The 21,199-nt window shown below is 41.2% G+C and overlaps 2 protein-coding genes across 2 annotated transcripts in view; both read left to right on the top strand.

The window, feature by feature from the left end:
* LOC103134820 (semaphorin-5B) overlaps window positions 1-21,199 on the top strand; it is a 234,322-nt gene that overhangs the window by 202,710 nt on the left and 10,413 nt on the right. The window contains exon 21 of the mRNA XM_007547273.2: window positions 20,268-20,405. Within this exon, the coding sequence (XP_007547335.1) occupies window positions 20,268-20,405 (138 nt within the window). The remainder of the gene's footprint in view (window positions 1-20,267; window positions 20,406-21,199) is intronic.
* Window positions 1,789-19,773, top strand: LOC103134819 (semaphorin-5B-like). The gene is made up of 9 exons (XM_007547272.2): window positions 1,789-2,017; window positions 3,112-3,296; window positions 4,234-4,377; window positions 5,042-5,189; window positions 6,420-6,645; window positions 10,538-10,750; window positions 13,429-13,433; window positions 15,555-15,720; window positions 19,492-19,773. The coding sequence occupies exons 1-9, from the start codon at window positions 1,982-1,984 to the stop codon at window positions 19,668-19,670; spliced, it is 1,302 nt and encodes a 433-aa protein (XP_007547334.1). The 5' UTR covers window positions 1,789-1,981; the 3' UTR covers window positions 19,671-19,773.

Raw genomic sequence — 21,199 nt, 5'->3', positions numbered from 1 at the left:
AGGGAGAAGCCGCAGTTCTGTAATTAGTGAGTTTAGAGAGGGAAGGAGGGTAAATAGAGAGCGGGATGCAGCGAGCGAAGGGAAGCTTTTGAGAGGAAGAGGAGTTATTCAGTTGATTCCTTTTATTCGATGTTCCTCAGGCATCCTGATCAGCTCTGGCGGCTTAGCCTCGTCATTAACAGCTTTGGATTTAATTAGCAGTCATTAAGCCTCTGTTTTACTGGAGGAGCTCACAAATATTTAATCACTGTTTGGGTAATGTACCATGCGTAGCGTTGCTGATATGAATGCAAAGGGGAGAAACATGTTATTCGCTTAGCACTCTTTTATCGGTGCGCCGCGTCCGTAACGGATGCGGCCTAAACATTTAGACTTACACCAGGATGTCACGTTCACCAACTTTCTTCTTCTTTCCTCAGAAATTTGACACTGAACAAATGAATAAAGTACACAATGGAGCTGCTTCACAAAACAGGGGCAGAGATAACAAAGCAATCAAACCAAATCAATGCAAACGCCCCCAGGCCAGCGACGACGCATAGTTAATTTTTACAGGTAACATAACGTGGATCTGAGAATTTCATCTTCACTAACTTGTTTTCCAGTTAGTTGCAAGTTTGAAAACCAGTGGGACTTGCTAACTGTTGTCATGATTCGGTGTGTTGATTGGAACCCAAAGGCAGACAAACAGAGGTGAGGAGCCGATGGTGACTTTTTAACGAAAGAAAAATTAAAACAAGAAGTTGAAATGCAAGAAGAGGAACACAGGGAGCGAGGGGCAGGAATAAACGGAAACCGGGTGTCTGAAGTTAACAAAAGGATCCAGCAAGGAGCGATTGAAGGAGAGGGGGTTGAATAGTGGGACGTTGATTGCTGGAACAATGGACTGGTGCTAATTAGGAAACAAGGTGCAGCTGTGAGGAGAGAGCAGAATGCAAGCTGAGGGAGAGAGAGGAAGAGATGGCACAGAGAGGCAAGGAGGGGGAATAAAAATTAACTAAACACATGGAATGAAAATAAACTGAAATAACTGTGAACAGACTGGTGTAAAGTAAACACAGATCACAAATGATCAAAAACCATGAACTCAGGAAAAGACAAAAACAAAACCAGATCCAGTCAGTAAAAAATCAAATCGATACTCTGAGTTTTTTTTTTTTGCATCTAAACTCCAAAGGATCTTGTCATAATCACATGTGCAGATTGCTGTGAGCCACTGATTTAACGTCAAACAAGAAGACAGAAAAGCTTTTTCTAAAGTCCAGATCTCTTACTACCTGTAAACAGCTGACATGTGAAACGTTTGGGTTGGAACTGATGAGACATTTTTCAACTTTTCAAGTTGTTTTTTTATTGTTATGTTGAAGGTCATGACTTACTACTGTGAGGTTCACACTTTGTGAGCCTTGTGAAAATTATTGACACGTGGATGTAGTTGTCAGAAGAACAAACTGAATTTGAACTTTTTTTTTTGTACCATAAAGAGTTTATATTTAAATACTGCGGCTGAAATACAGTTAAACAAACCAACTGAATGAGTCGGTGAATTCATTTGGCCTGACCAAAGTATTTACTCTTCAAATTGTGTGATTTATTCAATAAATCCTGGAGATATTAAAGTCAAGACAAACACATCCCGTTTAATTGTTGCCTCGTTATTTATTTATGAACCTAGTTGTGTTAAACACAGTATTTAACTGTACAGACAGAGACAAATAACTTTGGTTTAAAAAAAAGAAGTAAAAAACTCTTGAGTATTAAACATACTCTCCATTAAAAGTTTTTTTTTTTTTTTTACTGGTCTGACGCATTATTCCACTTTTAAACAGGGAAAACAGGTGCAGATAGTTTGTCTTCCCTCTTTATTAATCTTTATCGTTTCTTCACTCGTCTTCCTAGGCTCTGCTTGGAGGCCAGGGACCCGTACTGCGGCTGGGACTTCAGGCAGCGCAAATGCACGACGCTGGAGGAAAGCTCCAACATGAGCCAGTGGAAACAGAACATCACCGTTTGTCCGGTAAGAGCGACCTCGCTCGCTCACTGCGTTTACTGCACGCATCCATCGGGCTTTCTGTCGCACGGCCCAAACTCAGCAGGTTGTTTATCTCTGCACACGTCAGCGTTTACATCACTGCGTCTGTCTTCTGGTGAAATGTCAATAAACAGTAGCGACCCGGAGCCTCTGGACGTCAGGAAGCCGCCATGTGTTGAACACATGAAGTATGTGTTGGATTATGAGGCTTTCCTGAGTTTTTTCAGACCTTCTCCTCTTGTCATCCTTCTATGTGGGAGCTCAGGTTATTCTGCCCAAGGATCTGTGTTTATGACCTGGACTCACATTGTTTCTCTTTGCTATTATTTAGTGTCTGTTTATTGGCAACTATGTGATTTCATATCAAAGAGATAAACAAAAAACGAAATTCTCCATGATTAGAGGCATAAATGCACTGCAGAAAACACCAAATCTTACCAAGTAATTTTAGTCTTGTTTCTAGTGCAATTACCTTATTACACTTGAAATAAGTGAAAACTAACATGCAAGTATCTCTTCAGCAAGGAGCTCGTTTTAAATAAATAATTCCTTAATATTGGTGAAAAAGGTTTTTTTTTTTTTCCGCTGGCAGATAAATTTACTCATTACAAGACAATTTACCCATTTATAAGTGAAATAATCTGCTAATGGGACAAATACTTTTTCACCATGATTAAGGAGTTTTTACTCAAAACAAACGTCTATATCTTGCGTACAATTTACTTTTATGTTAGTTTTGTCTTAATTCAAGTTTACTAAGATAATTGCATTAGAAATTAGACAAAAATACTTGGTAAGATTGTATGTTTTTGCAGTGTGTGCAATGATAAAACTAAGATATTCTCTACGATTGGAAAGTCTGAATGTTCCAGAAAGAGAAAAAAAGGATTTTGAGATTCTTTAGGGCAGCTTTAGAAGATAAAGATTAATCTGTTTTTAAAAATGAAACAATATCAAATAAGTAAGTTTTCCATCAGTAGCTCGAGTCCAGTCAATTGTAAAACCTGTGTTGCTTTTCCATTCCTCGAACATTCACTTCACAGTGGACTCTCACAGTGAAAATGATGTTTGTCCTCCAGCTGCGGAACCAGACCATCGACGGCCGCTTCGGGTCCTGGACGCCGTGGCACCCCTGCAGCAACGAAGACGCCCTGGACGGCGTGAGCTCCTGTTTGTGTCGCTCCAGATCCTGCGACAGCCCCGCCCCTCGGTGCGGCGGCAAAACCTGCGCAGGGCCAACCATTGAAGTCTCAAACTGCTCCAGGTCAGAAGAAAAAATTTATTTGTTTCAGTCGTAATATAATTTGTGCTGAGTTATAAACTAGGACATCTTCAAAGTTATATACACTTAAAATGGCTCAAAGTCACCCATATGCATTTCCTTATGCATGCTAGCAGCTAGCAGGCTGCTAGCATGTGCTAACTAAGGTAAAAGAAAGGTACCTAAACTAAACAAATGTTCTCTAGCGTGTGCCAAAGTCACTGACACAAGATATACATCTTACCATTTTTACTTTATTACACAGAGGTTCAGTAAAATGTGTTGTGTAATTCAAAATGGCCGCCTGTGAAGATTTGATGAGCCCTCTTCTTGTCTCAAATCCAAACAAACTGGACTCTGCACTTGATTAAAACCACAAAACTATGATTACAGATTGTTTCACTGGCATCACACCATAACTGTAGCATTGATTTTGATCACAGGAGGTTCTGGTTTGTTATTTAGGTGACACCAAGTTTCCCCCTGAGAAATTCCTAACTTCCTTTGTCTTCAGCAGAATGGGCCAATCACAGAACAGAGACAAAGAGTTAAAGCTCTTTCATCCCACTAGTAGCTATGGCAGATTTAATCCTTGGTATGGAAATTAAATTGTGCTTTTGTAGAGAGTGGCAATTAAATCATGAGGAGAGCTTCCCAGGAACAAAGCACTTAAGCAAATTGAGTGAATGTTTCCTAGTCAGAATGAGCTCGTTTTTGTGTGTGTGTGTGTGTGTGTGTGTGTGTTTCTGCTCACAGAAGTTCAGAATTAGAGCAGTGAGTTAAAATGCAGAGCTGAAAAGGTATTTTTGTATCCTCTAATTCAGCATCGTATTAACACCTCGTGAGAAAACAATGTTAAGTCATTCGTGGAAAAATTAGTTTTCTGGATAAAAGCCGCCCCGGAGGTTGCTAACGTCTGCCCGTGCGTCTGTTGCCATAGAAACGGAGGCTGGACACCGTGGTCGTCGTGGGGACAGTGCAGCACGACCTGCGGCACAGGCTTCGAGCTGCGCCAGCGCTCGTGTAACAACCCGTCACCCCGGCACGGCGGACGCGTGTGCGTGGGGCCCACCAGGGACGAACGGTAAAATGATCACTTCTAAATAAACCTTTGCATTAATTCCCTTAGAAAACTACATTTAAAGTTTAATATCCAAACATAAGCATAAACGCATAAACAAAAAAGTTTGATACATGTTGTTTAATTCATAGAAGGAGCTTTAACCCTATTAAGATATTATATTTCTTTGGTACTTAGTAATAACAAATTATGCTTTGTGGATCGTAAAATCCACTAAACATGGTCAGATTTTGCGACTGGACTTTATCATACTTAGGGAAGTTTCCACATTGTGTCTAAATTACGTAGTTATGCATCATATGAGTTTAAGTTTAATTTTAATCTTAATTAGAAAAGACTCCATCTTCTCTTAAAACAATTCATATCAAAGAGATTTTTCTGATGCCATTTTTACCTTCATTGACTCATTCAAAAAAATGTTTTTATGCAAACTTCTTGAATGTGCAATTATAGATTTGAAGACAGACGAGGGCTGAATGGTAAAAGAAGGGTACTGAATTATGTCATATTATGTTTTAAAATATGTTGGCAGGTAATTTAACGCCTAACCTTGATCTAACTTAGCCGTCAATTTCGATCGAAACTTGATGAAATTCTCCGGTGACGTTTTGCGACTTTCAGCCACATTCAGCAAACTGAACACGTCCCACCACCGTCTTCTCAACAGGTTCTGCAACGAGGGCGTGTCGTGTCCTCAGCCCATTTTCTGGACGCCGTGGGCCTCGTGGACCAAGTGCAGCACAGAGTGCGGCGGAGGCGTCCATTCCAGGGTCAGGTCCTGTGAGAACGGCAACAGCTGTCCAGGATGTGCACTGGTAGGGAAAACACACACTCACAAAAACACACTCCGACCCAGAAAATCACAAGTGGTGGGTGTAAAAAAAAACAACAAAAAAACAATTAAACTGATGCAAAAGGGTTAAACATGAGTTTGGTATTATTTTTTTAACTAGCAAGGGAAAAATAAAACATTATCAGGATATTAAAAAGAAAACAAAACAGCTGACAGTGGAAGATTTTAATGACATGCAATGTAACGTAACTCTTACACAAGAAAGAGTCACAACTACAAAGTTTATATCAATAAATGCAGCACATATTATGCTTCTTGTTTTGACAGAGAAGAATCTGGTGAATAACCCAATCCTGATGTCCCGAACAACTGAATAATGCTAGTTTATGTTAAAGTAACTTTATTAGTGACAGTAGTGTATAGAAAGAAAGAAAGAAAGAAAGAAAGAAAGAAAGAAAGAAAGAAAGAAAGAAAGAAAGAAAGAGAAAAAGAAACATCCATGCCCACATTTGAAGCAAAACCTGCTTAAAGTTCTCATTTTTAAAATATTTTTCAATCTTCCTCACTGGAAAACATAATTTATGACATATTTAGGAAATCTTTTTAGAAGGAAATTCTGACTGAAATCAGAAAATCAAATCAAAATAAAAAATAAGATCAAACTAACTTCATCTCACACTCTACAGCTCAAAGTGAATATGGTGAATGAAAATTATTTGACACTTCTTCAGTAAAAGACTCTACTTTTGAAACTACTTTAGGTTGTTTTAACATTAGAATAAAATCCTTTTGTGTGCAAAAAAGCTTCGGCTAACGAAGCTTCTTCTAAACGTAAATAAGACTTTTGGCACAACGTCCTCTGAACAGATGTATGTAAATTAGAGGTAACAGCCACAACAGATAGCATCTGGAGAAAAACCAACACATAGTTTTAATACACACGCCTCAGACCACAAACATAGTGGTGATGGTGAGGATTTGAGCGAAACGCACCTTTGCTGTCTGAATCAGCAACAGAATAAGTAAAACATATTAATCTAAGCCAACAGAAAATGTGTCTCTAGATTTTCTGATGATGTAACAGAAAGCTACAGTCACACCAAATTTATACTTTTTATGTAACCAGGATGCAGAATTTCTTTACATCCCAATTTAATCTAATTTAGGAAATGCTAGTGTAAAACAAATAACCACTTTTCTGCTTTTCATGTATGAGTAAAACTTGTCTGTGAATGTCCACTGTGTCCTGTAGGAGTACAAGGCCTGCAACCTGGAGGCATGTCCAGAGGTGAAGAGGAACACGCCTTGGACGCCCTGGATGCCGGTCAACGTGACCCAGGGCGGGGCCCGCCAGGAGCAGAGGATGCGCTACATGTGCCGGGCCCACCTGGCCGACCCCCACGAGCTGCAGATCGGACGGAGGAAGGTGGAGACGCGGTTCTGTCCAAATGACGGGACGGTGGTCTGCGATACGGACAGTAAGTGGCGGACGCAAGTACAGCTCTGAGTTTACAGCAGCCAATGAGGAGGCAACTCTGCCACCTCGAGATGTCTGATTGCTCGACTCATTTTTCTTTTCGTAGGTTTAACGGCTCGCTTATAGGTCAAAGTGATAGCGTAGCGATAGATTCTGAGGTATTGCAAAAGATAAGGACTATTACTGCACCCACTCAATGTCCAGAGAACATGACGAGATGAGCAGCAGCACATATTTGTATTCACAGAGTCACACTGGAGTTTTAAATTTCGCTGTGTTTCATATTTGCAGCGGTTTTCTGTCATGTAAACCAGACGCAGATTTCGAGGAGCCGGGCTGAATACATTTGTCCTAATATTGGGTTTTATTTTGATGCAGCTGTGATCGATGGTGCGCTGCCTGGCTTTCTACAGCCCATTGACATTTCCATAATTCTTTTCCCCAAGCAGCAGATAACATCAGTGTCATGAATTAATATTTTTTTCACCAAAGGAATTTTGATGCCTACGGGTTTGGGCTGTTTTACGTGCTGCGGCGCGTTTCGTGGCTAGTCTTGAGGTTTGAGCTGCCAATCCATGCCAGTTATAAAATAGCAGTCTCTCTCTCTCTCTCTGTGTGTGTCTCTCTCTCTTTCTCTCTCTCTCTCTCTCTGTGGCTTATTGTTAGACAATGTAGACCCTATAATGATAATATTTCTAAAATGCTTCCAACATTGCCAAACCCACCATGTTCAGCCACATTGCTAAAGCTCAAAGGGATAAAACAGAGAACATTTGATGTACTTCATTCAGCCTTCCTGTTATCTGCTGAACCTGAACTCCTTTTAAACAGCTTCTTACATCTTTATGCTTCCTGACCTCTCTAATAATGGAAGTATCTGTCCTCTTCAGTAAAAATCCAGTCCTACACCAAAGAGTGTTGTTAAGACATGAGCTGGTAGTGCTTATGTTGTGTGTTGATTGTTTTGGAAAAAGACTTTTGGATTTAAACCAGATGGTTAAAGACGCTTGTTAAGCTAACATTTGGCTTATTCTGGTCTCTGGTCTACTTATCAGTGGATCTCCAATTTTTAGGAATTAAAAAGAAACGCACACAAGAGACGTATTCATAAAGCTATTTGTGTGCAAACCAGAAATGTCTCATTTTTAAACTACTCACAAAGAAATATTATCCCTTAAATAGCACTTCCCTAGCAAATAGCATCTCTCTCCACTGACACACATCCCACATTTAAATCTCCATGATTTTTAGGGGAAGTTCTGCCTTTATTTATGTGTAAATTACAGCCGTAGAAAATTAGTTTGCATTCTAAAAAACCATAATCATTTGCATCTGCATGTATCCAGGGCATCTGTGTTACTTTCTGTTGCAAAAATAAAGCAAATGCCACATGAAAAACGTTGCAAAAATACCAAAAAACCCAACAAAAGTTAGCAGATTGCACCGCTTTGTGAATTCCCCTTCGAAACGCGGTCAGCGTAGCACCAGGGTCTGATTTCAAATTGTCCGTCTGTTTGCTGCAGCTGTTTTCATTCGTTAAGATTCCAAAACAAGCCCTAAAAAATGACATCATTATGGTCGGCAGTGAAGATTAATTTCATAGTTAACGAGAAGTAGAATTTGAGTTGGTGATAAAACTGAGTGGCCTGGATCAGCTGTCATTCAGGGAGCAGAAGTCTTAAGAGCACCAAGCTAAAGGCGGCAGGAGCTTGATAAATAACTCCGCCGCAGAAAAACGCTGCAATCGTGGAAGAGCAGAGTGTTTTGTTTACATCTTTGAGTAATTAGCAATAGGACAGATGACTTTGCAGAAGCATGCTGTAGCATCCGCTGCTGCCGTGTTGTTTTTCTCCTGAGTATCACAATAATAATCTGCCAAATGTATTTGTTGCAAAATGAAAAAGATCCAGTTTTATAAGAAAAATTATCAAATAAATCAAATTAAGCGTCAATAATGGAAAAATGGTTGATAATTCAAATGAATAAAAACAGTCTTTATTTGAAATAAAGATTTTTTTTTCCCCAGTTTAATCAAAGTGGACATAATAAGGCCAGTTTTTGGTTATTCAACTTCGCTTTTAGTTAAAATTATTTTCCAACAATTTACTGATTTTAAGGACTTGATGTACTTTTTCTTACAAAACCACATTTAAATATCATGCAGTCAATGAATAGCAGTTGTGCAATCCTTTGTAGGCTTATTACTATGTTTTGAAAGGATTCCAGCTGAACTGGATCCCACTCACCTGTCCTGCCACTCAATTTTTTTATTTTATTTAACCTTTATTTTACCAAGATAAAATCCCACCGAGATAAAAAAACAAACAAACAAAAAAAAAACCTCCTTTTCAATTGACGGGGAGCTGCGTACACAGTGCAGATTCTGTTCAACATTGGTTTTCTTTTTACCACTGTAAGTTTTGATGGCTTACAGTCGGTCTATCACAGGGGCCTTTTGGCTGATTATTGCTTTCCTTGCCTGACTTTTCAGTTTAGGTCGACGACCATGTCTTGGTATTTTCCAGACTATAAGTCACTCTGGAGAATAAGTCGAATTAGTCAAATAATGTGATGTGAATTGGAGATAAAGAAACATAATGATTCCCTGGTCTGTAAGTTTCATTTATTTAGAAGTTGTCAGACATGAGGGAGATCTTGTCCATGTTAATGATATGATCCTGTGACACTTTTTGTTCAACCAACCTATGGAAACTTTTGACTGTATTGGACGTCTGCCGGCAGTTTCTGACACACCAGCGTCCATGTTCTAAAATCGGGGAGTCAGGAATAACCCGCTCCTCCGGGGAAGCGCGCAGCGGGGCAGAGCGGAGACGCATGCAGTAAATATATGGTGACAGAGAGGATGTTGCGTAGCATGAACAGCTAACACCAAGAAGACCCTTGCTGCAAATTCAATTACATTTATCTCCTTGGCAACTACCAGGACGTGGAGACGTAGCTGAACTGTTTAGGATCATCAACAGCTGTTCCAGGTGTTTCAAAAAGTAGCACCGACAGACACAGCTATCTAAACGCGCTACAGTAGGAATGTCTGACGAGGTAGCAGAACGTCAGAACGTGGGCAGCATGTTCACTTGTTCCTCGGGCTTTGCCCAAACAATTAACTTACCTTGCTGCTGCAGTTTGTAATGTTTGTGTCATGTATGTCTCTATGAATTATGGAAAAAAAAAAGAAGATGTATATAAGTCGCTCCTGACTGCAAGTCACAGAACCAGCCAAAGTATGAAAGAAACTGTGACTCTTGCCTTGAGGGACAAAAGTCAGAGTTTGAATCCTGGCCTGGAGTCTTTCCGCGTGGAAAGTCCAAAATCATGCCAGAAAGGTTAATTGGTTCTTCTAAATTTTCCCTTAGGTAAGAGAGTGAGTGTGTGTGTGCATGGCACACACGGCGAGAAGCAAGCATGTAAAGATTTCTTGCAGCAGATCCATGACACACCCCCACATCCCCCCCGCCCCGTCAGACCCGTTAGCTCCGCTACATGCTGTTAGTGACGGGATCACAGTCCGGTACTAAACACACCCACTGACACACAGGGAGTCACACACAGCGGCAGACTGATGTTTGCCACTGGTGGCCTTTTCACACAGCCCTCTCCTACATCGATTACCTGTCTCCCCCTGTCAGCCTCCCGCGGGTCGGCTGCATCGACTTTAACAAACTGATGAAACACCAACAGCAGGGAACTGTGGGATGCAAAAGATACAGACCTTGAGGAGAGAGACGGTGAAAAATGCCTCTTGGTCGATTTGCATGCTTCCTATCGCTGTTTGTCGATACCAGCTGTGGTTATGATTCTTCACCTTGAATCAAACTTGGGTACTTTAATTTAATTTTATTTATTTTTTATTTTTTTAATCTCTCCATCTGCAGGCCTGGTGGAGGAGTTGCTAAAAATGCCAGTGGTGAGAACGGCGGGGACGAGCTGGTCGTCGTGGGAGACCTGGTCCAGCTGCTCTCAGAGTTGTGCCAAAGGTTACCGCACCCGTCGGCGGACCTGTTCCGGGCCGGAGGGGAAGAGCGCCCCCGTGGCGTGTCGTGGTTCCCCTGTGGAATACCAGGACTGTAATGTGCAGGCATGTCCCGGTGAGTGAGTCCAACTCGGCTACCTTCACTGTGACGGAGAAAGAATCTCAAAGCAAACAGGTTGCTCAGATCAGGATTTATGTTTAGATAGATATGCATTTAGTTTTATTACTGTACTTGAGGATCAGCTAGAATATCCTTCAGTTCATTATTCACATTGCATCATCTCTTGTCACATCATCTCTGAATTGTCTTCTTTGTAATCCTACTTGTTACTCTTTGTTTAAGACATAGATGAGCCTGCAGTGTCTGTGAGATATTTCAGGCATTTCAGGATGACTATCTATTTTGGGAAAGAACATCTCCCCTTGGTACGGACATAAGAGCTATAAAACACATTGAGTGCACATAGAAACCCCCCAAAGCCCAATAAGGTCCTGTTATAAAAAAAAAATACTGTTATTGCACTTTGTGAATTATAGACTGAACTGCACTTGTTTCCTGTGAAATGTGCTGAAGGGTCGACTCCTAAAAGAGTTCAACAACACCTGTCGTTTTAGAGGGGCTTGTAAAAGTATTCATGACTCTTAATGTTTTTCACATTATGCCACACTATGACCAAAACCTCAGAGATTTCACTTGTATTTTTACAGTACATATCAACTAAGATTTAGTGTCTGATTGTGAAATGGAAGGGAAATGATGCATGGTTTTCAGATTTTTCCACAAACAACTCTTTGATGCATGTCTTTACCAGCTGTGCAGATCAAAACACCCAACATATGCAGGGTGGATGCTGCCTACAAACAATGATTTTTAAGTGTCTCAATTGAATTTAGCTCATGGACTTTGACTAGACCATTCTAACACATGATTATGATTTAATCTGAACCTTTCAAATGAAACTCTGGCCCAGTCTGAGATCCTTTGAAACTTCTAGTAAAATAGTCTGGCACATTTGCATATTGGGCAAAGAGTTCAAACGGGTGGAACAAAGTATTTACATTTGTATTTTTTATTTTTTTTAACGGGGGAAACATGTTTCCAAATTTTCAAGATCCAAACTGCCTATTTGAACAATTTGAATGGAGACATTTGTCAGTACGTAGAAATTTGTTCTTGTAACATGGCAACACAGGGAAAAGGTCAAAGGGTATTAATTCCTGTCCAAGGCACTTTATGGCAAGTTTTAATATTCCGAACATGGAACATTAGTTTCAAACAAACAGGTTAACACGCATACACACGATACTTTCCAAATGTAAAACATTAAGTTTACTTGCTAGCTTACCTCAACAACAGCTCTTTCTAAAACTGTATTTACTGTAGGGGAAAAAGCAAGAAGTAAGCTGATGTAAAGTCTTTTATGCTGATGTCTCCAGCACATTATGGGTTCCTAAAGAAAAGGGAAGCAAAAAAAAAAAAAAAAGAGACCGCTGTAGAGACAGAGTGCTGGGGGTCAATGATAGTTATAGAATACTGCTGAGTGGGCAATTAACGTCATTAGCTAATGGTTACCAGCAGCTGCAGCCAAGCAGGAAGAGTTCCCGAACAAATGAAGTTATCTGTTTCAAACTCCTCATCAAACCATCATAATCAGCTGACCCGGAAAAGGCGCTGGACCGGCTCTGTTTATTAAACACACACACACTCCTTAAAACAGACAAACGCATAAAACAAGCAGCCACAGCGAAGGGCCTCCTCTGAAGAGATGGACCTTTATCTTCTTGCCTGATATCTTCTGAATTATTGATTTGTGTTTGGCTGCTTGAATCTGCGTTTGAATGTTAATTGTTGGCGTTCAAATGAAGTCCTTACTTAGAGAGACGTAACCTCGGGTGGCCCGGATCGCAGCGAGGAGACGTTTTACCAGTTCTGTCACGTTTCCGCGTGGCCCCCCGAAGGACGTGCAGGTGAGAAGGACGAGGCCGGCGACAGAAGAGAGGATGAGTGTGAAATAGTAATTGATGATGAAATTAGAGGGCGGGATGGAGGCAATGAAGATGGCCGAAGAGATTAAAATATGTCCGTCTGTGCAGTGGAAGCGGTTGTCTGTGGGTCCGATCGGCGAGGCGGTCAGAGGACAGAGCTCCGGCTTTCATTACGGGAGGTTTGGACTGACAAGAGGTTTGATTTAAAGTTAAATTTAAAAAGAACAAAATCCCAGTTCGCTTTTGAGAGTCGAACGTGAATTTGTTAGCAACATTTTTAAACTTTAAAAGCGCACACCAAGCCTCTACCCAAGAGGAGTATTTGATTCAGTCACAAAGCCGTTCGTCTTCTTAAACTGAGTCTCAAGACTTATCAAATGAACTCTGAGAGTAAAACTCTGAAAATCTAAGTATTTTCAAAGCCACACTGCTGAATTTTTGCTTTTTGCCAATGACTTTTACATTGTGGGGTGAACAGAAAATAATTTGTGCCGCACTTGTTTCTGCCTGCAGAGAAGAAAAATATCAAAAGATATCTACAACTAACCAGACGTGGGCGTTTTTTAACAGTATTAGCAGCAGAAACACCACGGTTTACAGTATCGTGGTATTTAACACAATTGGTGATGATGGATAGATTTCTTATTAAAGTTATGGTAATTATTAAAACATTTTTTCAATTTAATACACAGACTTGAGCCACATTAATATGTTTACAGTTAGTTTTTGCCAGTCTGGCCTTTAAGCCGTAGCTCTTGGAGGTTAACAAGCTGATATTAATTCTCTGCTTAGCTAACAAGTCTGAAGTGAAATGCTTAACACACGCTGAGTTTCCCAACAGCCAAACTGCTTCTGTGCAGTAGCCGTGTTTTAGCTAGCTGACCAGTTGTGTGCAGCAACAGGTGGGGGGAGGGAAGTGCTGCCCATTTGTGACTATATCCAACAATAATTCTCAATATGGTGTTTTTTTTTGTTGTTTTTTTTATTTTTAAAAATCTGACTAGATTTATTTGTCGCTGCCCGTTAAGTTTTGATTTTTGATTGATAACCAGAACTGTTTGACTAATGAGACCCAAAATGTGGCTGGTATGAAACAACAAAACTACTGATCCCATTTGCTGCACAGAGAACAACTCCAGCTTTCATCTCTTCACCTGTTTTAACTCTTTAATTTATAAACATTTTTACCATTTTGTACCTGTAAACAAACCAACTTGTACCTGTGTAATTAAACCGATCCTCCAATTTAATTTGAGCTTAGTGTTTTCATAAGGATAGGAGACAAACAGTCCTCAAAATGTCTAAACTGAAAACTGCTTATTACTCTATGTTCCAATTTATCGTATCATTTTCCCATTATAGACTAGAAATAGGATATAGAAGATCATTCCAGATAGCTGTCTGTCGAAGCAGGTACAAAACGTTCCCATGTACAAATTGGCACTTGGTTGGCATGAAACTTCCTGGACGAACCAAAACTGCAGCACCGACGCAACAGCAGTTAAAAAGCTTGAGTGTCATTTTATAGTTACCAGAATGTTAAAAAGTAGAACTTGATTTCCCTGATAAATGTGTTCTAGCTCAGGGAATATTTTGATATTTACGGTTTATCGGGGTGACTTCCTATAACTCGGTGAGTCAGACGCTCATCCAGTCAGGTTAGAGTCAATCAGTCGGAGACGTGGCTCGCTGTGAGAGCCGGTTAGCGTTAAATAGCAACATCCTGCTTCTCCCGCTGTCATCCTCTCTGCTAAACAAGTCTCCACTCTGCCTCTCAAGTTACCTGGCAACGACGCCTCCCTGCCTCCGTCAGGCAGACATCAGCCAGTCAACCAGACGGTCAATGAGTCACCCGCACTTTTCTGATTAGATCAGACGAGGCATTAGCAGTCCCTCCGCTTCCCCCCCACGGGAAGAAGAAATCGGTACGTTACTCAGGTAGGAGAAGACGTAGGAGGAGGTGTGATCAGTGAGACGGCAGCAGAACGGCACAAACGTGTTGTTTATGTCCCACAGTGATCTCTAGTTTACCCCAAAAAAAACACATCTAAATATACGGAGTGTAGTGAAGTTGAAGACAGATTGCATTTAATGTTGCTGGACGTGTGGAAAACTCAGTTTGATGGGCTGGAATAGAACGGGCGCAGCTTTGTTAGGCTTCATTTTGTCACATATTGTAAACTTAATTCTGCGCTAAATTTTTATTTTTTTTATTTTTTGTTAATGCAAACTGAAGAATTTAAGCAACAGCTTCATCCACTACCATCCTCCATGTTTCACAGGGCAGCAGACCACAGACAAACATCTGTAAAGATGTGACTGCAGAACCAGTTATTTCTGAGTAGTTTGTATCTGGTCTGCTGCTGAACTCCTTCTTAAAGTGTGTCAAATGATAGCAACAACCAAAGCAGTTCTTATTTTTAGGACAGGGACCTGTTTTGTCTCCAAACTCTACTTACTGCTTTCACTTGGACGGTGTAAAATTCTCTGTGGTTTTCGATATGGAAAATGTGAAAACACTGATACGGGGCAACCTCAAGATTTAAATCTCTTGAAAATAAACCCACTTAAACACATCTGTTGTGTTGCACAGCTGGGTGGAAAATCAGAAAACAGTTGTTTTTATTCATATTTTATTTGTTTGCCCTTTAAATTCGCAGCTTCATTTCTGTAAGTATTCCCAAAACATCTCCCGTGAACCGCTCTTGTTGGAGTTCAGTCGTTTGACCCCTGTGGACATTTTTTTATTAGATAGTGAACTGAAATGAATCCAGGCTTGTGGTAAGAGCTTGCTTTTCCTCACAGAGTGTAATATTTCAGTGTTAAATGGCTTCCATGCTGCTTTGCACCACACACAAAGGCAGTATAAACTAATGTGTGTGTGTGTGTGTGTGTGCGTGTGTGTGTGTGTGTGTGTGTGTGTTTGTGTGTGTGTTGCGTGGTCCTGCTGGTCTCCCTGGTCTCAGTGCTCAGTGGGCTGCGGCAGCGGCCACTACCAGCGGACACGCTCCTGTAACAGCCCCGCCCCCGCCAACGGAGGAGACATCTGCATAGGCCTGCACACCGAGGAGGCCCTGTGCAACACACACACCTGTGACGGTAAGGTCCCGCTTCAAATTCAACGTCGCAACTCAGATGTGGCTATTTATAGCGCCTCGCAACAACGTCTGTGTTGCTCTCTATAGTGTTTCAGGTTTATAACCACAAATCCCAGTGGGATTTTTATGTGATAATGAGACCAACAGAAATAACGTAAGAGACATTTGTGTGAGCGCGAGGAAAGATATCCACGCTTTTCAAAATTGCGAATAGTTACAAATGAAACTCAACACGTATTTGTTTTCAGCCTCCATTTAGGTACATCAACACGGACACAAATAATCGTAATAAAAATGTAAACAACAATGGCGTGGTTTATGCCAAATGATATTGATGTGTTTGAATGAAAGTCTGTGGCTAAACTCGAGAAGATCTTCACAGACGCGTTTCCTCCAATCAGAATCAGCTTCGGCTATATTGCAAAGAAGAAAGAGCAGAAATGGCTCTAGATGTTCAAAGGCTCCTGTCTTTCCAGTGAAAAGCTCACAATGCAAAGACTTGCATCATATGTGTTGAGTTCAAACACTAAAACCCACTGAAATACATTGAAGTTTGTGATTTCAACATGCACCACACACACAGGCATGGCGCCGTGCGCCTGTGTCATTTCTGTGCTGCCCCCTTCGGTGAGTCGGCTTCAGTGTTTTGTTTTTTTTTTCTGATGAATTAAGAGAGTCTTTCATGAAATGGGAAGATAAACGTTCATGCTGAGAAAACAAGCCGTCCCTCTTGCTGTGCAGCTGGAGCTCTGAGCGCCATGGCAACCCCTCTGAGGAGCGTCAAAAAGAGACACCATCATGCTGAGAAGCATATGGAAACTTTAGCGTAACACATCCGAATGTTTGGCATTGTGCCTGTGAGCAGGGTGTTGATATTACTAGTAATAAAAAAAAACATCAGAGCGAAATGTTTAAATTTTTTTAGTTTAGTCGTTTAAAACGGGGTGGAATACCAAGATCTCATTTATTTGAACTCAAAAGGTTTTTTTGTACCCTCAAAGTTTTTATAACTCACAATTCAGTGGAGTCTGGCGTCTCTTATGCTTCCTGACTTGGTTCATTGAAGCTATGAGCACTCGCTGAAGGTGCCTCGTAACTTTTTACTTTCACTCTCTCCCGAAAAATGTTTCTCCTCTCACTGGAGTCACTGTGAGAGGAGAAACATTTCCAAGTGGGTTTTTTCTCCACCCGGCTGCAAAATCACCCGCATTATATTTGCCGTTTGCTGTCTTGTGTAAGTGGCCTAGAAAATGCAAGCAGTAGTTGGAGATGAGCAATAAATAAATAAAACTAACTGTCCACTACATTGTTTTCTAAAGCTGTTAACTCGTGTAATTTACAGGATGTTGTGCATTAACAACTCCGTAGCTAAATGAAACCATTCATTCCCCTTGAACTTTTTTGTTTTTTTACTGTAAAAACACAGAATCTCACTACATATTTTATGTCTGGTTTCTACTTCAAATATCTTTGTACACTTTAAATAAGACAAAGCTAACTTACATGTAGCCTTTCAGCAAGATATAGGAGTTTGTTGCAAGCCAATAATTCCTTAATATTCATTTGCTGTGTCCCTTATATGGCATCCGTCTAACGGGACTTCTTGTTTCGTCACTCGTCAAGCCAGATTTGTTGAGTGCAGGACGTTGCTTGTCCTGTTGAGACCTTCTTGCACCTGACTGGTGGATTTTACAACTTTTCAGAGCAGTCATAGTGCCTCTTCCCAGTAAAAAGCATTTCAAGGTCCTGGCTTAGTCGGCCTCCAGACCTGAACCCGGTAGAAAGTCTTTACAGAGAGCTGAAACTCTGCGTTGCCTAGCAACAGCCCTAAAACTCGAGCAATCTGGAGTAGACCTGCATGGAGGAGTGGAGCCAAGATGTCTGCTGTAGTGCAAACCTGGTCAAGAACTGCAGGAGACCTCTGACCTCTGTTACTGTAAGCAAAAGTTTCTGTAAATTTATTAAACTAATTTCCCTTTTCAGGATCAATTAAACATTTTTTTTAATTGAATTGTATCAAATACGAACTTCTCATTTTCTGTTGTGTCAAAATATTTATTTTCTGCAATAAAATGCAAATGAATTACTTAAAAATCATACATGCACAGTTGAGGTGTACCCATGATGTAATTACAGAGCTCTCCGTTCTTTGCAAGTGGGGAAACTTAAAAACAATCACTGCTGTATCAAACATTTGCTTTTCCTACCTTAAGTTGTATCTAATTTTCTTACAGATGACAAAATAAAGCAGGTTGAATTAACATCGTATGCATTCAGACTTTTGCCCTGACAGAATGAGCCGGACGCTACGTGGGAAGTACAAGAATCGTCTTCTTCCTTTCTGTTCCCACATGGCCACTGAAAGATTCATGACATCAGTTTCCTAATCTGAGATGATTACGAATCAGATCTCCTAGGGTTTTAGCCCAACTCTGATTCTTCATTTTTTAATATCAAATGACCAGTGTGTGTGTGTGTGTGCGTGCATGTGTTATTTAAATCATAAATCATTCTCATGGAAATCAGAAATGACCCGGGGTCGTTGATGTGTAAATCTTGCGTTTCGACGCCTGACTTACATTTGTTGTTGTCCGTCTGAATTAAACGAGAAATGACAGCGTCTCCTGAGCTGTCATTTCTCTCAGATGCTTTTCATTCTGAATTCACAGAGGGACTAATGCACACTGCCAGCCTCCCTGGTAATTACAAAGAGCACCTAATGGCTTTGTGCCATCAGGCTCTGTTATATCATCTTAATGCTTTCCTGTTTGACGTGAACCAACACATCCGGTTAACCCCGCATCAGGCCCAATCTGTCTGCTTCTCTGCTCGTACACTAGCGAGCAGGAAAGCCCTCATCTGTCGGGGTTGTCCTGGTGCAACAGCTGTGTGTGCATGTGTAATCACTGACGGGCTGTCAGTCACCAGGTTAGTTGACGCTCCTGTTCGAGGTCGTTTTGTTTTAATTTTAAAAAGTACAGCATTCAAAATTTGTCAGACATCTTCTGGTTGTTGGTTTTTGTACAGTTTTACCTCCCAATATGGACTTAAGATCTGTAATGCTGAATGTTTTTCAGTCCGTCTGTGTGCAGGCCTGCTGACACGTCAGCCAATAATCAGTTTATTCAGCCTGCTTATTGCTCTGCTGCCTGAAGACTGCCAGTATTTTCTGATGCTGATTGGGAAAAAAGTTCAGCGTTTAGTCTGCACCAGCAAGACACCTTGAGTCAGCTGTAGTTGTCATGCCAGGCCACTAGATAGCGCTGTGATTTTAGCATGTCATGAGCTTTTGACACTTCGGTTCCACCTCATTGGCTTCCATCAGTAACCTGTCTCCCAAGTGCTCTTGTAATATAGATGTACCTTATCAGAAGTTGTGCTAAGCTAAACAGGTTAAGTAGCACAACACAGCACAAAGCTATCCACTATTATTTCTGTTACTCCTCCCTGCAGGCGAAGCATAAATCCTACAGTCGTGAGTTTTTTGGATTAGTACTTCACGTCTCTTTGTGTCACAGAAAAGCTTCAGATGATGTCAGATGCTAATGTGTTAGCATTCCTAAAGTTGCCAGCATTTCTGAATCAACCATTTACAGTAATTCTTACGTTTTCTCGTTATCTTCTGTGAGTCTCACTCTTTCTCGCCATCTCGCAGCCTGAATGAACGGCAGACATGTCTCGACATTTTCCAGAGCTCCTACTGTGTCTGTGACCAAAAATATCTCACCGGCATTGAAAATGACCTTTTCTTCCTCACTTATTACCACCAAAGATTGCTGTAAGTGCGACACGGTGTCGCCTCTGGACGGCTGGTCCGGTCGGAGTCGATCGAGGCTGAAAGCCGGTCACCAGCAGATGTCCAGGACTCTCTCTGGTACATGTCGTCATGTGAACTTGTGCAAAGCTTTAGCTGTCTGGACGCAATACCAACGAGAGCGGAGGATATTGTAACAGTTGCTTGGTGTTTTTATTTGCCCAGAGGCTTTCGCTGACAGGAGGGAACAGATTGTGCTCACAAAGCGACAGGTCGGTCGGTCCGGGACCGGTAAGAAAGGTAAAAGCGGTCCGTCCTCTTTCTTTTTCACCCAGATTCCTCCTGCCAAAGCTGTAGAGCAAGCTGAGCACCAAACTAACTTTGTTCATCAGTCTTTCATCACTGTACTCTGGGCTCCCTCCACTCCACTGCTCTTGAATGCAGGACAGAAGAGTGCAACAAGTGTTTAGTTCAAAGGGAGGCTCTGAAAGCGGGAGGTTTTCTTTTTTTTTTTTTTTTCTCTTATTGGATAGCAGCTTTTGTTTACTGCTTGATTGCCTGCTGCGGGGAAACGACTGAAACCTGGTTTGGGAGACAAATATCTCTGCTATGCACTAAACAGCCTTTAGGTTTCACTGCTTTTTTTTTTGCCTCTTTTTGGTGTGTTTGGGTTGCTTGGTGGTGACAGCTTGAGATTCCAAATGGTTTCCAGGCCATTCTGGGTCTAATTTAACCCTCTGAATGTCGTCATTTATTTTTGATTTCTCTTTTCTCCCCCCTCTCTCCGTTTTCAGGCGGATGGATGGCCTGGTCTCTGTGGTCGGCCTGCGATGACTCCGGCTTCCAGACCAGGAGTCGGGTGTGCGGCGCTCAGGGGAGCGCCCCCTGTGTGGGGAACAGCACCCAGCGCAGGGACTGCAACGAAATACCTGGTGAGTGCGTCCACTCTCCTTCCACAATGTCACAAGGCTGGCTGTTCAAACGCAGAAGGAGTAGCGGAGGGGCTCGATTAGGATCTTCGATCGAGTTAATCGCACAGACAAAATGAGCAGCACGTGACTTCAACAACAAAGTTATTTGCTCAGCCATCAGATTGCTGTAAAGTGCTATTTGACCCATTCAGCTTCCAGTTGTTTCTGATCATTCACTGAACTTTGGAAGAAAAAAAAACTTGCATAAAAATACGGAGTGTGTGGACGCTGAGGACGTCTACTGCTGCAAAATGTTTTGCATTCAGATGCTATTTTAGGCTTGATTAGCTTCTGTGACGACTTGCACACAGCAGTGGTGTTTTCCACCATCTCACTAGTTTGTTTTTTGAACCAAAAATTAACCCCCGATGGTCCAAGAAAGGCGATTCATCGTCCATCGCTGCTGTCAGATTTACGGGCCGTACCAGGAACACACAAATACAGCGGTTCCAGCTCTGGACTTTTGAATGTGTAACAAACAAAAACAAGTCAAATTTTAACACATTAAATGATAAGATATGTAATTAATTAATCAAAATGAATGCGTTACAGTCCCAGCCTTTTTAATGGCTGTGTTTCTCAGTGTTACTAACACGTTACAGGCTCTTGTTCTCCCGTCTCTCACATTTACCTTGATGTCAAAAATTGGAAGTAATTACTTTAGATTGAGGAAAAAGTCCCAGTTAAACTCAAATACTGTAAAGACATGTCGTATTGTTTCGAACACAAAATCACAGCTTTTAATCCTTTGTGCA

The sequence above is a fragment of the Poecilia formosa genome, unplaced genomic scaffold, assembly GCF_000485575.1.
Source record: "Poecilia formosa unplaced genomic scaffold, Poecilia_formosa-5.1.2 Scaffold19, whole genome shotgun sequence".
Classification (NCBI taxonomy): domain Eukaryota; kingdom Metazoa; phylum Chordata; class Actinopteri; order Cyprinodontiformes; family Poeciliidae; genus Poecilia; species Poecilia formosa.
This window is presented reverse-complemented; position numbering and strand designations above follow the sequence as displayed.

Bases quoted from the DNA above. Each gene is read 5' to 3' on its own strand.
- LOC103134819 (XM_007547272.2), top strand. From the start codon at position 1,982: ATGAGCCAGTGGAAACAGAACATCACCGTTTGTCCG. The intron at 3,297-4,233 runs GTCAGAAGAAAA...CTGTTGCCATAG, and splicing joins GAAGTCTCAAACTGCTCCAG to AAACGGAGGCTGGACACCGT. The intron at 4,378-5,041 runs GTAAAATGATCA...TCTTCTCAACAG, and splicing joins GGGCCCACCAGGGACGAACG to GTTCTGCAACGAGGGCGTGT.